General features: G+C 35.8%; 1 protein-coding gene across 2 annotated transcripts in view; it reads left to right on the top strand.

Moving 5' to 3' along the window:
* Positions 1-5,638: 5,638 nt before the first annotated feature.
* The window catches only part of LOC110026364 (phosphomevalonate kinase, peroxisomal), a 32,556-nt gene continuing 21,162 nt past the window's right edge, over positions 5,639-17,032 (top strand). For both annotated transcript variants that reach the window (XM_020727268.1, XM_020727267.1), the window contains exons 1-6: positions 5,639-5,918; positions 6,011-6,161; positions 6,399-6,496; positions 7,539-7,651; positions 7,765-7,817; positions 10,297-10,692. In XM_020727268.1, coding sequence (XP_020582927.1) covers positions 5,911-5,918; positions 6,011-6,161; positions 6,399-6,496; positions 7,539-7,651; positions 7,765-7,817; positions 10,297-10,692 — 819 coding nt within the window. In that variant the 5' untranslated portion in view covers positions 5,639-5,910. The remainder of the gene's footprint in view (positions 5,919-6,010; positions 6,162-6,398; positions 6,497-7,538; positions 7,652-7,764; positions 7,818-10,296; positions 10,693-17,032) is intronic.

The raw sequence follows: 17,032 nt of genomic DNA, 5'->3' as shown, positions 1-17,032 counted from the left end.
TTTTTGTCTGGTACTAAAGATTTGATTGCTATGTGTGCAAATATAAAAGTTCAGACATGAGATCTGTAAATACATCAGATTTGTGTGATATTTATATAAATCCCAGCCCCCCTTTTCTTTAGGTTTATGAAGATTTGCATACATACAGCTAAATTCCTATGTGTTTACATATACTTAATTTTGCGACTTTTCTGCTTAATGAGTGGGAAACTTACATGCCCAGCACACATTTCTTTTGTATTTACATACTCGCACTTAAAGTTTCATATTTATATACATAACAATTTGGTATTTTAAGCTTATGCACGAAAATATATAATTTTAAGAAGGGATTAAGTTTGTTATTTTTATTGTTATATTAGGAATTTGAGTGCTATGTATGTAAATATGATATTTTTATGTATGACATATGTGATATCAAGGATATGAGGTGCATTATATGTTCTGCAATGATTTAGGCTCGTCGAATAATTTTTACTCACTCAATTTTAAGCAGTAAAAGTCAAGATGAGTTCACATCAAAGATAGGTTTGATGGGTGTTAGCTCCATAAACTCATTTGGTAGATAAAATCCCTTTGAAATGTTGTGGAACACTTCATAACCAAACTAAAATTATTTTATGTCATTCTTAAGGGTTTTCTGGATTAATTCTATCAACAACTCAATTAAAATCCAAACTCATTGTAGGTTTCCTAACCAAAAAAGTTTTTAATACATACCTATGTATTATGATTATGACCCATTGATGCACGTTATGTGAACCAATTATTACATTCATACTTACATATGAAATGGTATATTTAACTAATGTGTTAAACTTCTTTGTCCTTAAGTTTATATTAAGCTAATGGGTATCAAAATTGTAAGATCATATATGCATAATAGATAGTTTCCAGAAAGAAAATAACTCACTAATAAGTTATTGAATGTTGTCCAGTATTTCATGCAAGTGGCATCACAAATTCTTAAATTTTTAATGGGTAAGTTTCGATGACCATGTGCGAAGCACAAGAATCAAATATTTCTAACACATTATGAAATCAAGTTAGATTTGTATTGTAAAGGATTTAAACCTAACTATTGATATTGTATTGCACATTGAGAGTATGAACCATAAGTTCAGGATAATCAGGTTAATGCTTTGTCAAATTCTGTCCCTTCTAGTGAATATGATCCTACTAAGTTTGAAGAAATGGTATTCAATGCAAACCACGTTTAGTTTGCTGAGAATGTGCTTGATAATAGGCCACCAAATAGCGAGGCACAAAGATTCTATGATTTATAAATGTTGCACAACAACTATTATGGGAATGTTACACCGCACATTCAAAGTTATGAATAGCTCTTAGAATATTGAAAATTAAAACATATTAGAATATGTCCATAAATTATTTTAACCATGTTGCAGTATTACTTAAGGAGAAAAACCAAAAGAAAAATTTAGTACCAGAGGACCTGTATAGAACAAAGAAATAATGTCAAAGTTAGGGTTGACGTTAGAGAAGATAGTTAATATATTAATGGTTGCATATTATATTATTGGGTTGAAGCAATTGAGATGTAATGCAAGTTTTATGGTGCTGAGAGGTTCAAACCATAGATTTAAAACAGTAAAAAATAAAAAAAAATATTCCATACAAGTGTCATTTCTGCTTGCCGCTCTTTCCCATCTTAAAACATTATTCTCCTTTATATGTTCTACTCTTCATATAACATGGAATCAGAGTAGATCAGGTTCAGTTCCTTGAGTCATTGATAGCAAAAACCCTTTTTATATTCATTGAGCCAGATTTTAAATCGCGGCAATTGTTAGCACTGAAAATGTATTTTTCAGTGGTTTAAAATATTTTTATTCACTTTTTAAATATTTTTAGCAGCATGTTTTTAAATGCGTCTTTAAATAAGTTGTGCCAAAAATTTTTTAGCAGCAAAGATAGATATATTAGTTAATACTTCTTTTGTGCCTGGTGATCAAACGTGGGAGATATGATGTAGTTGTCAAAGGAGATGCCCAAATTCGGTATAATTAAATTGAATAATAAGTATAATAATTTTCTTCACATATAAGGTTAACTAAATTTAATATGCTTACATAACACTATTTTTCAACTATTCATATATGCAATGCCTAAGATTTCTTTTTTAATTGAGAACCATCATATGTTTTTAATATGTACATAAGAAAATAACACACTATTGGTATTCCCCGTTACTGTTGTAGTCTTTTTAACAATCTATAGAGCCATGTTCTGTTATATTCTATATCAAAACTTATATTGATATTGAATTCAGATTTTTCCATGGGCTATACTAAAATTTTACTAGTAATAAAGAAACGAGAGAGAAAAAAAGGGATTGAAGGAGGGGAGAGGCCTCCAAAGAAATGGAGAGGTTTTCCAAGTGATGTCCTAAGGCTCCTCTCCCAAAATAGAGTGTTGATTTCCTAACTTTTAACCAACCCTCTCCTTGTTATAAATAAATCTTAAGGTGTCTTTTACTTTGAACTTTCATATAAGATTTGATAGGAATTAATTAAAATGTTTTGTTTCCCACAGCTTTGTATGAGTTGTGGGTCACGAGCACTGATATTTAGAATTTAGGAAATTTGTAGTGACCAGCAAGTATCATTGACACTTTAGAGGATAGGAATTTTTCTTAGAACACCCTGTTCAAATTTTTCTTAGAATATGCCTTAAAATTATCAGATTGCTTTCAAAAAACATAAAAGTTAAAAAATAGATATACTTTTACTGCAATCTCAAAGCAAATTCGATAATTTTAAGATAAAAAAATTGAACTCTAAAATCAATCTTGAATAAAAATTTAATAGATGAGAATATTTTTGATTAAAGCTAGTCATTAAGCAGTCGACAACTCAGCACATACAATAACATATTTAAGATTTAAAATTTACAAAATTATCACTATGAGCTCATAGCGGATGTTGGGGAAAATAATGATGTTTTCTATCAAGATTCTATGGTTATGTCATCTCGAGATGTCGTGGTCACCGACCTACTTAGTCAAGGAGGATAATCAACCAAACTTGATAGATGAATCCTTCTCATAATCATCAATTGCTATGTCTAAGAAAACCTTGTAGACATGCAATGAATATTGGTTTAAGTGGACTAATCTAAGGTGCCCTCAGCTCATAGAGGGCTTTAGAAACCTATCAAATATATCCTATGATTCATAGCTCAAATGGAGCAAAAAACCATTAAGAAACATATAGGTTATAGCAGTGACCATAATATATTGATATTATTTGGGGGCAAACATCCGATCATAGTTACCTAGTTGTAACTGTTTCTCATGATGTCATTTGACAACAAAATGAGGTAAAAAGAGGATTTAAACCATGTATTTACTAGCACAATGTTATTTTGAGTTTGAATTTAGTAATATAAATGGCATTACATTTGCTCTATTTAAGATTAAGTTTACACTAGATTTTTCCACCCTAATAAATGATGGTGGAGAATGGATGAATTTGACTCATTAACATTTTAGTAATTTGATTTTTTATTTAAATTATTTTTTCCTTAGATTTTATGGTTTGAAATTTTATTTTCATGAATAGAATCTCCGGTTGAAATTCATGATAAACACACTCAGCGCCAGAGAATTTGAATCCTTGGAGTATTGATATTTGATGTCTAACTGGATCTTACGATTCAAACATTACTAAATGCCAATCCTGTCAACTCCTCCTAGTGAAGAGGGGGATCAAATTAGTTTAATGAAGAAGATTCATTCTTGTCAACCCTAATCACTATAGGAAGAAGGCTCATACTAGCTGAATGTGGGACTTACGACATTACCCTTAGGCATTGTAGCTCATTTGAGATTGTATACGATTTAACATTATTTTTTTAATTTGACTTATAGAAATAGGATTCTTCTAGAGTTTTAAAACACATGCAAATTTTCTGAAGATGAGGGATTTTGACACTTAATTTAACTTAAGCCCGTGCACTAGAAATTAAAATAGTAGAGACAAGCGACGAAGCACACATGAATATTAAGGCTTTTGAAATTGAAATAACTTTTAAGGAATTTTATTAATCTTTGCAAACTTGTATTAAGAGTGAAATGCATATCAATATTGTTCTAAAAAAAAAGACGGCAATAAAGTGAAAAATCGGATCGAGAAATTGCAAACTAGAAAATAACATACAGATTTACGTGGTTCTATTAATTTGTCTACGTCCACAGAGCTGTAGAGCATTTTAGTACTTCAAGAAATTATACCGTCGAGCGCCTCAACGTTTAGAAGAAAAACTTTATTTCTTTTTCTCTCTCTTTTTTTCTCTCTCTTAGTTCTCAAGAGGACTTGACTTAGCACTTATGACAGACCAAAAGAGGTTATTTAAAGAAAACAGGAGAGAGGTAGGTGGAGAGAGGTAGGTGGGAGAGAGGTAGGTGTGACGCGGTAGGTGAGGTAAGTAAGTCACAGGCTTCATATATTTAACAATTTTCTCACTTGAAGACTGAGATACATACTGCACCACTTATGGGCTGCATCATCTGCTGATTGTACCGGCCTTTTCCTTCAAACATGATATTCTCCACTTTCCTCTACCTCTGCAACTCATGGCTCCTGTCATCACGCTAGAAGACCAACTGAAGTCGAGCACAACTTCAATTTTTCAAGAGTAGCACCCCTAATCAACATATCAACGTCAACATAGCCTTGTACCTCCAAGTTCTTTCCTGAGTTACTCATACATTTGCTTACAACTCTCCACTGCATGGGCAATATCCTGCCTCAGCTGAAAGCCCTTTTAAACAAATTTAGTCTTATACCACTTATTTTCATCACTTGTTTTGTAATGTCTTCTTCTCTGGTGGAAGTTTTGTCAGCTCCAATTTGCTTGAATTTTCATTTTACAAGATTTCTTCATAGTTCTGTGGTTCTCCACTATCTGTCTGTGGACAATAAAAATGGGTGTCCCGGACTCACTCTTCTCTTCACTTTTATCACTTCCCTGCACTGTGGCCTCTGGTAGATCAATAAATTTTACCTTTGTACAGTAACTAGAGCCTCCAAGAGATGCCACTGGAGAAGATCCCCATACATCTACATCTGTGTGTACATGATCCAATTTTGCTCCCCTTGGCGCTCTGCCATCTTTAAAGAAACTGACATTCTTATCTTTCCCCACAATTCACTTCTGACTCATGCGTCCACGCATGAGTAAACATGTAGTCATATATAGTGTGTCAGTTTTCATACTCCGAGTCAGTATTAATACTCCTTTGGTAACATTCAATGTATTTTTCTGAGAACATTACTGAATGACCCCCCTCATTGAGCTACATTCATAGAAATTTTGTTATATTCTATATAATGAAATGCAAGTCCACCCTTATCTAAACAACAAACATTTCTCCTCTTCCCGAAACCCTCTCCTACAACTAGGGTCGAGCTTGGGCGAGCCCACTTTTAACTTGTCCAATTTATTCAAGAATAGTTCATGTTTAAAATTAGTTGTGAATAGTATCTTTATATTCACCCCGATTTATATATTATCTTCGGTGTTCGGCTCAAACTTGATCCGGTTAAATTAATTAAAAAAACTGATTTATATTATTTGACCGAAAACGAGATAATTCGAGCCTAAAACACACTATTTTTGACAGCCACATACGTCACCACTTCTCTCCCGGAATCGTCCCCGAAGGCTCTTCCCTCTCTGCCCAAAATCCTCGGTTTTGTCCCTTGCCCCTTCCCCTCCGAGTTTGCCCCAAGACCGCGGAACCATCGCCTTCGTTACCAAACCCTCGCGATACAGTCGCGATTAGAGCTAATTGGGAAACTAATGGAAGCATGTTTTTTGAATTTCGTTTAGATAGCAGGCTTGTAGATCATTGTTATCTCGGTTGTTGTTTGCCGGAGGAAACTAATGGAAGTGTGAGATTTCTAGTATTTCTCACAAATTTTAGCTGTATGTCTCATTTAATAGGTTATATAACGGATTTTGAGACCTTGTTCACTACTTTCAGTGTTGCATCGGCTCCCGGGAAGGTTCTCATCACCGGCGGATACCTAGTTCTGGATAGACCCAATTCTGGGCTCGTCCTTAGCACGAATGCCCGATTCTATGCAATAGTAAAGCCTCTGTACGAAGAGATTGAACCCAAGAGCTGGGCATGGGTGAGTGCTGCATTCTTCCGTTGGTTACATCATGATTTTATCTTTGTTCATCCATGATCTTCTGCTTGGTGGTGAATTTAAGTTTGAGGAGAAGTTATGTGCAACCATATTTGTGCGCGTTGTATTTGAGATCTTCATGTTATTAGACAGAATTTCATGTTTGATTGCTAATTTCTTTCTTTTGTGATTTTATTTTCCTTTAACTTTTTTTCCTTCTAATAACCCCTTCTCTCCCAGTCTTGGACGGATGTGAAAGTTTCATCCCCGCAACTTCATAGGGAGGCCACATACAAACTATCACTTAAGAAATCAACGCTTCAGTGCACTACCTCAAGGCAAGTTCATAGAGTTGCATTCAGTTTTGCATCAAATTATTCTACATCGTTATTATTCTTTTAGTTTTGCGAAAAAATATAAAATAAATTATCGTCTTTGTACTCGTGATTACAATTAAGATGCATGGATTTAAAAATTTTCCTTCTTGCGCATGTAATGGAGTAAGGTTTACATATTAATGTATTGATATAATTTCTGTTAGTTTCTTGTTTTTTTTTCTTTATGAATTTGCAGTTAGGCGTCATATTTCTAGCTCCTGGCATTCATTTTTCATGATAATGTCTTGCCGCAACGTGTTTGTGTTAATCAAACATAATATTTTGATTAGTTAAGAGGATATGTATCTTCATTCCTGCAAACTGTAGGATTTTCTTAGATCTCTTAGTTCCAGCCTATGGATTTTGTTTTATTCATCTCAAAGTTCTTTTTCTCCATTATGAAGATTTTGTTTTATTCATCTTATGTGGATTTCAGTGGTCATTTACAAGGCAAATCTTGCTGCTTCTAATTTTTTGTGGTATTAATAATGGTAATGTCTGTATTAGTAATGATTTATTGTGGAATACTCTTCGTAGAGCAATTGCTTTAAAAGTGTTTTCGTCATAGTCATGGAACCATGTGAGAGGATCATTTGCATTATAGTTTCTCTCAAATTTCTGCACATATCAAATTGTGAGATATCATTTTGCTTTTATAATCAAAACAGCTGGGCCTTCATCAGCAAATTTTAGTACTTATATTCGTGTTTACTAGCACCTTTGCTATTTTTGTTCATCTCTATTTGAAATCTATCCCAATTCGTGCTACTTCTTTAAGCTTATGAATTGTTTTTGTTCATCTCTATTTGAAATCTATCCCAATTCTAGTTTGAATCAATGAAGTAGCCTTAGTTTTTTAATGCAATATTTGTTGGAATATCATCTTGTATAATTTGTTATAGGAATTAAATCTTTTCAAATGTCTACTCTATTCTGCAATATTCTACAAAATTTAACATGATCTTTTTTGTTTGCATTTGGAATTCATGTTGTACTATTTCAGGAATTCTGTGAACCCTTTTGTTGAGTATGCAGTGCAATATGCGGTAGCAGCTGCTAGGGAAATCTTTGTTGAAAAGGAGAAGAAGGATGTGCTACAAAAGCTTCTACTGCAAGGCAATGTTTGTTATATATGATAGTTTAAGTATGCATGTTAGAACTGTCAAGAGTAAAGAACCTTTGAATCATGAATTCATCTAACTAATTTTATTTTATTTTATTTCTTGCAGGTCTTGATATTACCATCTTAGGAAGCAATGCCTTCTATTCATACCGTAGGCAGGTACTTCTATCATTAGCCTTTACACAACTGTTTGGAGTTGGTTTTATGAATTCTTAATGTCCATTTATTTCTATGACATGCTAGTTTAGGTGTAAACTTCCTATTCACAAATCATTTTGAATAAATTCTATTCGTATTATCTTAAAGTTTTATCATTGTTGCTTTCTTATCCTTCGACACATATTGTTATGGTGACTCCCAATTATGTGAACTAAGACAAGACCGTTTTTATAAGGAGGTTTAAACAACTAATGGGTACAACGGTCATTTGACTATTTAAAGGTGTTTAACCGGTCATCTTATATGGGTCATTGGTCTATATATATATGTAATGATGTATATGAGTTGAGAAGGGAGAGAGAAATTCTGAGAGCAAGTTGAGGAACCAAAAAAGCTTGTATCGAGATCAAGATCGATAGAGATCTTGGAATCAAGAAAGCTATCGAGGTTAAGATTGATAGAGAACTTGAGGAGATTGTTTCGTCCTTGATTTTGTGCGGTGTAACCTTTCAAGATTGTCTTAGTGCATTGTTTCTTGATTCTTTCCCGTAGATGTAGGTCCTATGGACTGAACCACTTAAATTCTCGGTATTCTTGTTTGCACATTTTTTTTTACGGTTTTCTTCCTTTATTCGTTTCCGCTTTGCTGTCTTGCTGCTTTCTTGGCAACAGATTTTGCTACAATTGACGCCGCCTGTGGGAATTCTAGCCACGACAATGTGATATGCTAAGTTCAACATCGAGAAATTCACTGGAAAGAAAGATTTCGGCTTATCGAGAGTCAAGATGAGAGCCTTGTTGGTGCAGCAAGGTGTCGCAGAAGCAATGCAGGGGCCTGCGGCATTGCCGGCCGAGATGTCTGAGAGAGTAAAAAACAACATCTTGGATAGAGCACAATGTGATAATCTTGAGCTTGGGTGACAAGACTCTAAGGGAAGTGTCAAGGGAGACAACGGCTCAAACCTCTCAGGGCTAGGTGAAGGGAATCTCTATTATAGAGTTTTGTAATTGGAAGTCAAGGTGGAGATTTGTTATGGTGACCCCTAATTATGAGAACTAAGACAATGCCGCGTTTATAAGGAGGTTTAAATAGCTAATGAGTACAACATTCATTTGACTATTTAAAGGTGTTTAACCAGTCATCTTGTATATGTAATGATTTATATGTGTTGAGAGGGTTAAGGGAGAGATAAATTCTGAGAGCAAGGCGAGGAACCATGAAAGCTTGTATCGAGATCTAGATCGATAGAGAGCTTGGAACTAAGAAAACTTGTATCGAGATCAAAATTGATAGAGAGCTTCAAGAGATTGGTTCGTCCTTGATTTTGTGTGGTGTAACCTTTCAAGATTGTCTTAGTAAATTGTTTCTTGATTCCCTCCCGTGGATGTAGGTCTTATGTACCGAATCACGTAAATTCTCGGTGTTCTTGTTTGCATTTCTTCTTTGCGGTTTTCATCCTTTTCCCTTTCTCTCTTTGCTGTCCTGCTGTTTTCTTGGCAGAACATTCTGCTACACATATTTTATCTACTTGCCTATTGGGTGCATTTTTTAACCTTTCATTGTATGCTCAAATTGTTCATGTCTATTTTTAACTACCTTATATTCAGTAAATGTCATTCCGGTCATCTTTTTAATATAGCGATTCTTTAATTTATCTTTCTTACTATCGCCATATATATTATTATTAGTATTATTTATATAGCACTTAAATTAATGAATTTTTATTATCTAACATTCGGATCTGTACAACATGGCCAACTTAATTTCAACTTTTAAAATATGCATTTGCTTTGTTATGTTTTGAACTTCTGTTGGTGGAAAACATCCAATGTTCACAAGTTAATGGAATACTTTAATTGTAGGCTTGAGACTTGGATGTAAGTTTATGGAATCCTTCTAATATTTTTTCATATCCTTATAATATTGGTTATATAACTAGAGATTGATGGCCAATATTTTGCATTGTTTGATTGATGAATGAAATTTTTTTTTTAGGCTAATTGAGTGTGCTCGAAGTCCAAGTTATTTAAGGGAACTGTTTATCATTTTTCATGGAGTTCCTCCCTCTTCTCCCTCCTTCAATGCCTATGCTTGATTTTTTGAACTATAATTTTCTCTTTCTTTTTTGGGTTAAAAGAGCATTCTATTTGCTTTTTAAAATTTCATCCTAAAACTTTAGAACACTAGATCTTTCTAACTAATTCTTTTGCAGATTTACTATTACTGCCTAGGTGTATTCAGTATTTTTTTGGTGCATAATACTGTACATGTTTGAATGTATGGTGCCTTCTTTCTACACTATATAAGAAATCGTACTTGCTTGGTAACCGGTGCCATCTGCTGTTAATTATATTTATGTTGCTTCATTGTTGAATTTTTATTATCCGTTGCCTTGAGCTTTCTTTATTTTAATTTCCCATTACCTTATATTATTGAGCAGTTCATGAATTTGCCTAACTTGGATGGTTTAGTTTTCAGATTGAAGCACGGGGGTTACCTTTGACAAAGGAAACATTGGCAACGCTTCCATCCTTCTCTTCTATTACATTTAATGTCGAAGATTCTAATGGTGCAGTTTCTGGAAGTTTCAAACCTGAAGTTGCGAAAACCGGATTAGGCTCATCTGCAGCAATGACTACATCGGTTGTTGCGGCGCTCCTTCATTACTTTGGGCTAGTCAAACTTCCATCTTCATCTAATTGTCTGACTGAACAAGAAGCAGCTGTGTCAAATATTGATATGGTGCATATTATAGCTCAAAGTGCTCATTGTTTAGCTCAAGGAAAAATAGGCAGTGGATTTGACGTTAGTGCATCAGTTTATGGCAGTCAACGTTATGTTAGATTCTCGCCTTCAGTTCTTTCTTCTGCTCAGGTGATTTACACTTCTATTTGTATGTACAGGGACAGAATTTTCTCATGTATTGAATCATTTCTTTGACCTGCTTTACAATGTCATTATTCTAGCGGTTATTCAAGAAAATTTTCTTCGTTGAAAGTATGACTCCTAAATAAGCCTCGAATTATTTATGTGACTGAAGCACACCTTTTATTTGCATATAAGGACATTTCAACTTATATATTTTACAGACTTGATGTGATTCAAATAAGATGCATATGAACTACCGCATGGGGAATAAATTTTGAGATGGTATAGAAATGTGATAAGCTTGATATTATCTGAAATATTTGAGTTTTAAGACTACTATCTCTTAAAGCATACATTCAATTGATTTTTTTTTGTATTGCTTCCTCTTGATTTTATGCTTTGGAATGGTAAGTTAAATTTACATGATAAACATGACTATAATATCGAATTTCTTTCTGCTTTATTCCGCATATGTCTCTCTCCCTTTTTTCTTCTTTCCCTAGTTTTTTGTTTTATTTAGTTAATTGGATGAGATGGTGTTGAGATTTGTATCTAATGTATTGTCATATTTGTAAATAAATGAAATATAGGGATTTATTTGTAAATATACCTTGTAAGACTCTATATAAGCCCATCATGAATGAAATACAACAACAACAACAACAACAACAACAATAATACCTTTATCCCACTAAGTGGGGTCGGCTACATGAATCCTTTTCTTCCATTGTGCCTATTTAGTGTCATATTTTCATTTAATTCTAATAAATTAAGACCATTTTTTATATTCTAATATATTTTCATTTAATTCTAATAAATTAAGACCATTTTTTATACAATATGCCAAAGTCTTCGTAGGTCTGCCTTTGCCTTACTTAACATAAGTTGAATCTAAAACATCTACTTTTCTAATCGGATCATTAGATAGTCGATGTTTATGTGAACAAACCATCTAAGACGACTCTCTAATTTTGTCCGTCACTGGAGCTACACTAACCCCATCAGGGATAAATTCATTTCATATTTTTTCTAAGTGTAAAGCCACTCATCCACCTAATCATTCCCATCTCAGCAACACTTTATCTTAGTTTAACTTAGTTTTATGCTTCTGTTTTAAAGGCCAACATTCAGCATCATAGAGCATTACAGGTTTCACCACCATCTTATAAAAGTTTTCTTTCAATCTAAGCAGTACTTTTTTGTCACACAATAGACCCGAAGCATTCCTCCACTTCAAACAACCAATTTGAATTCTACTAATAACATCCTCATCAATCTCACCATCACTTTGAATAATTGACTCGAGATATCTAAAGCATTCACATATTTTAATAATTTGATCATCCATAGTTATATTTCTGTCACTAGAGCTACAACTACTAAAATTACATTCCATGTATTCAATTTTAGTTCTACTCAAGTGAAGGCTTTTAGACTCCAAGGTAGACCTCCATAATTCAAGTTTTTGTTGAGCTTTTTCTCTCGTCTTATCCATGAGAAAGATATCATCAACAAAAAGAAAACACCATGGTACATCCTCCTGTAAGTGTCCAGTAAGACCATCCATTACTATACTAAAGCAAAAAGCATCCATTACTAAAGCAAAAAGATATGGGCTTAAAGCCGATCACTGATGTAAACCAACATAAATAGAAAAATATTCGGTCAATTCTCCTTCTGTTTGAACGCAGGTAACAACTCTTGTATACATATCTTTAATGACTTGAAATAAGTTACATCAATATCTTTCTTCTCAAGAACTCTCCAAAGGATATCTTTTGAAATTTTATGATAAGCTTTTTCTGAATCAATAAAAATCATATGTAGATCCTCATTTTCTCTGAACTTCTTCTTCAAACCTCTCAATAAATGTGTAGCTTCTATAGTAGACCTGTCTGTCATAAATCCAAATTAATTATGGGAAATCTTTGTAATACGTCTTAACCTATGTTCAATTACCTTCTCCCATAATTTTAAAGCATGACACTTCAATTTAATTCCTCTATAATTTATACACTATTGTGCATCCCTTTTATTCTTAAAAATGGGACCAAAATAGTCTTCCTACACTCCTGAGAAATCTTTTTAATTTTTAAAATAATATTAAAGAGTTTAGTAAGCCAAGAAACTCCCAAATCTCCTAAATATTTTCACACTTGAATTAGAATATCATCAGATCTTATAGATTTTCCACTCTTGATTTTCTTTAAAGCTCATCATGAGTGAAATGAAGTAGATTTTTTTGACAATAATTTCTGTATGGTATCAGAGTTTAGCCCTACCAGTCGGCAGCTGTCATCATCGAGATCGACATGGTGATCGTTGCAAGCAGCCGCGACCGGGTGCGTACTTCCTTCTGCTTCGTCATCGCGAAGCAGTCGAGACTCGCTGGGAAGGCAACTACAGGATCACAACTATCTGGTAAGGCAATGACGCGATTGCGGCTTGCGGCTCACTGGGAAGCACGGGACTGCGGCTCTCGGGGAAGGCAACGACGAAACTGCGGCTTGCTAGGTGAAGCAGCGATCGATTCTGTCGTGCGATCGACAGAGTCGTGTGAGACTTGCCAGTGGACCGGCGATCGATTCTGTCGTGCGATCGACATGGGAAGCAGATAAAGCTGCTCGACCCTTCAGCTATCCAAGTGACACAGAAAAGACGACGGGAGAAGCTATCCAGGCGCGACGGGACACAGAAAGATCACGACTCTGTTAGAATCCAAGCGCGACGGGACACAGAAAGATCATGACTCTGTTAGAATCCAAGCGCGGAAAAGAAAAGACGATCGTGACTATCCTAGCGACACAGAAAAGACTGACTTGAAGAAGCTATCCAAGGCGGCTGTCTTGCGGAATAGAAAAGACAATGTGGCTCTGTTGTGCGGGAAAGAAGATCTGGGCAGTGTGGTCTTGTGTGCCGGACAGAAGCAAGTCGTGTGTTCTGCGGGCTCTAGATTTATCTTGGTGATTGAGGATTCGTGGAGACGGAGAGAGTTCGAGAAGTAAAGGATTGAAACTTTAGGGAAGATAGATCTTGAAGTTCTGAGGTCTTGATCGAGCTCATTCAGGGAGCTAGCATCTCGACGGAAGCTACTATCTCAGCACGTGCTCCGATGCAGGTTAGACTAGATCTCCTTTCTGTGGATCGGAAGCTCGATGAACTGACCACATATCTGAGTTGGTTTTCTTGGATCGAGATTGCTCTAGTAGGGAAGAGATTAGAAGGATACCTGACAAGGGTCATGCCAAAGATTGATAATGTTGAGAGGGATGAGTGGATAACAACACATGCATTGATTTACACCTGATTACTCAATTCGATGGTTCTGTCAATTACGAGATCAATGGATGGCATTCAGAAGGTGAATGACATCTAAGCGAAGCTGAAGAAAACCTATGCTGCGACTGAGAACCGCATGAGGGTGTTTTAGATTCAACGTGAGGTAGAGGCAGTGGTTCAGGGTGATAGATCGATTAATGAGTACTCTATAGACTTGGAGTGGCTGTGGCAAGATCTTGATCACTTCTCGCCTATGTCAGAGCGCAAGAAGGGAGAGAACTTTGCATAGACGAGAACTATGAGATTCTGACTCCTTTAAAACTTACCATTGACCAAAGGAGATCAGTTCTTCTAACTCAGGCGACTATTCCTACACTAGATGAGGTCATTGCTGCGATGATACAGGAGGAGAGTCACATAAAGGAGAGTCACATAAAGCTACAGTTTGAACCAAGTGGGTTTTTTTGTGCACGATTAACATTGGCTACTGCTAGCAGAGGTACGTTAGGTATCGAGTGGGAGACTCGCAAGTGCTACAACTGTGGTGAAGTTGGATATCTGAGCGGGGTCTGCTATAAGTCATCTAAGGAGAGAGAGACAAGTGGATGTGGACAAGGTGGAAGCCGTGGTCGTGTTCGTGGGGGCTGAAAAAGTGGAAGAGGGGGCTACCGAACAAATCTGATGGTAGCAGTGGACGAGAGAGAGAGGTGTGATCTTTACTAGTGAGGATCATGGGTGTCTGGAGCTATTGAAGAGGAAGCAGAAAGCAACGGAAGATGGAGCTGAGGATGTTTCAAATCCATCGACATCAAGTGGTAACATTGTCACTTATGCTCGCTTCAACAAAGGTACTGGTGACATACTTGCCTCTATATCCATCACAAAATCATCAAAATGGATCATAGATTCTAGTGTTTCTTGTCACGCTACAATTATTGCCGAAGTGTTTTCTTCATACACTCATGTAGCAGTACCAAAGAGTATACAGACCGCTAATGGTACAACACGATTTGTAGTTGGTAAGGGTACAATGAGATGTACCAATCATATGATTTTGTTCAATATTTTGCATGCTTCTTTTCCAGCAAACCTCTTATTCATTAGTATCATTATTCTCCAGCTAAAATGCATTGTTTCTTTTGATATTCCTTAGGCGATCTTCCAAGAGAAAGGGGCGGGCTGAACACTTGGGACGGGAGCCTGACATAACAAACTCTGGTATTAGGATCTCGAGGGAGTGGACTTAGCTCTAGCATCAATGGTGGAAGGGACTGCAATAGGAGAATTTGGGAGGAACTTTGAGGATGAGTTACTGTTACATCACAAATATATGAGACATTCTAGTCTTAATTTACCAAGTCTTGTTGTGTCCATCTATGTATGAAAAGACAAATAAGGAGAAATTGGTGTTTGATGCTTGTAAGTTTTGCAAGCTCACTCGGAGCTCTTATGTCAGCTCTAGGAAGAGGTGTTATGTTGTAATTGATTTGATACTTTCTGATGCATGGGGACCTTGTCCTACTTCTTTTGTGATTAATTATCGTTGTTTTGTTGCTTTTATTGTTTACTTTTCTCGTGTTACCTGAATCTACTTGATGTGGCAGAAGAGTCGGGTGATTTCTTGCTTTAAAGATTTCTTTAAGGTGATTGCTTGAATAAACATTCATACATCACAGACATATAGTGTAGTTGCGAAAGCACTAAGATATGATAATGTGACAAAATATATTGACAAAACATTTGAGGATTACCTGCCAGCTTAAGGGATATAAGACCAAACCATATGCCCATACACACCTACACAAAATGGAGTAGTAGAGAGGAAAAATCGACATCTTCTAGAGGTAGCCCAGAGCATGAGGATGACAATGAATGTCCCACAACAGTTATGTGGGCAATTAGTCTGACAACCGCTCAATTGATTAACAAGATACCCTCAAAAGTGCTGGAGTGGAAGTCTCTTTGTTAGATGCTGAATGGAGATAATAGGGGATCCTTCTATTAAAGGTATTTGGATGTGTATGTTTTGAATGGAGATAATAGGGGATCCTTCTATTGAAGGTATTTGGATGTGTATGTTTTGTGAAAGGAAACAAATCATCTGTAAAGAATTTGGATTTCAGAGCTGTGGAATATGTGTTCTTGGGTTATTCTGTTACTCAGAAGGGTTATGTCTGCTAGAGCCCGATTGAGAAGAGACTCTTTGTGAGTATGAGTGTGTCATTCAGAGAGTTTGAACCATTCTACACTCTGGAGGTGAATTTACCTTTTGGTGACTCAACAGTCTTTGGAGTTACGAGGCAAAAGAGAGGGAGCAGTATTGGTGATGGAGTGGTGCAAGTGGGATCAATTCTATGTCCTGTGATGTAGGATGAATCAACCGAGGAGACGAAAATTGAGGAGATTGAATCCAGATGCGGTGGGATTCAGGCTGAAGGTGAGTTAAGGGTTTATACATGGAGGAAGAAGCAAACAGAGGGAATAGAGTCTATTGTGTCAATAAGTCTCTTGTCCTGATCTTTTCTAACTCTTGAGACACCTACATCATTCGCCTTTGATTCAAAACTCTCAGGTGATATTAGTCCTCCGTCCACTCCTACCCCCACAATATTAAGGAGGACCTCTTGCAGTAATACGAGACATCCTTCTGATTGTTTTGGGTGGAAACTTGACATTGCGAATTTTATTTCTTATTCTAACATCTCACCTTTGTTTGGAGCATTAATTGCATAATTGGACTATATCTATACTTAAGTGTTGGCAAGCTACTAAAGAGGATCCCAAGTGAAAAACGACAATGCATGAAGAGCTTGGAGCTCTTGAAAAAAAATCAAACATAGGAGATTGTACTACTATCTGCGGGGAAGAATACAATTGGATGCAAGTGGATCTTCATGCTAAAACAAACTATAAAAGGGAAGGTAAAGAGGTACAAAGCATAACTAGTGACAAAAGAGTACAATCAGAACTATGATATTGAATATGATGAAACCTTTGCACCAGTTGCTAGGATGAGTACGGTTTGAACACTGGCTCTCTAGTAGTGAACGATGGATGGAGACTCCGC

The sequence above is a fragment of the Phalaenopsis equestris genome, unplaced genomic scaffold (assembly GCF_001263595.1).
Source record: "Phalaenopsis equestris unplaced genomic scaffold, ASM126359v1 Scaffold000369, whole genome shotgun sequence".
Lineage (NCBI taxonomy): Eukaryota > Viridiplantae > Streptophyta > Magnoliopsida > Asparagales > Orchidaceae > Phalaenopsis > Phalaenopsis equestris.
The sequence above is the reverse complement of the archived record's forward strand: the minus strand, read 5'-3'. Positions and strand labels throughout refer to the sequence as shown.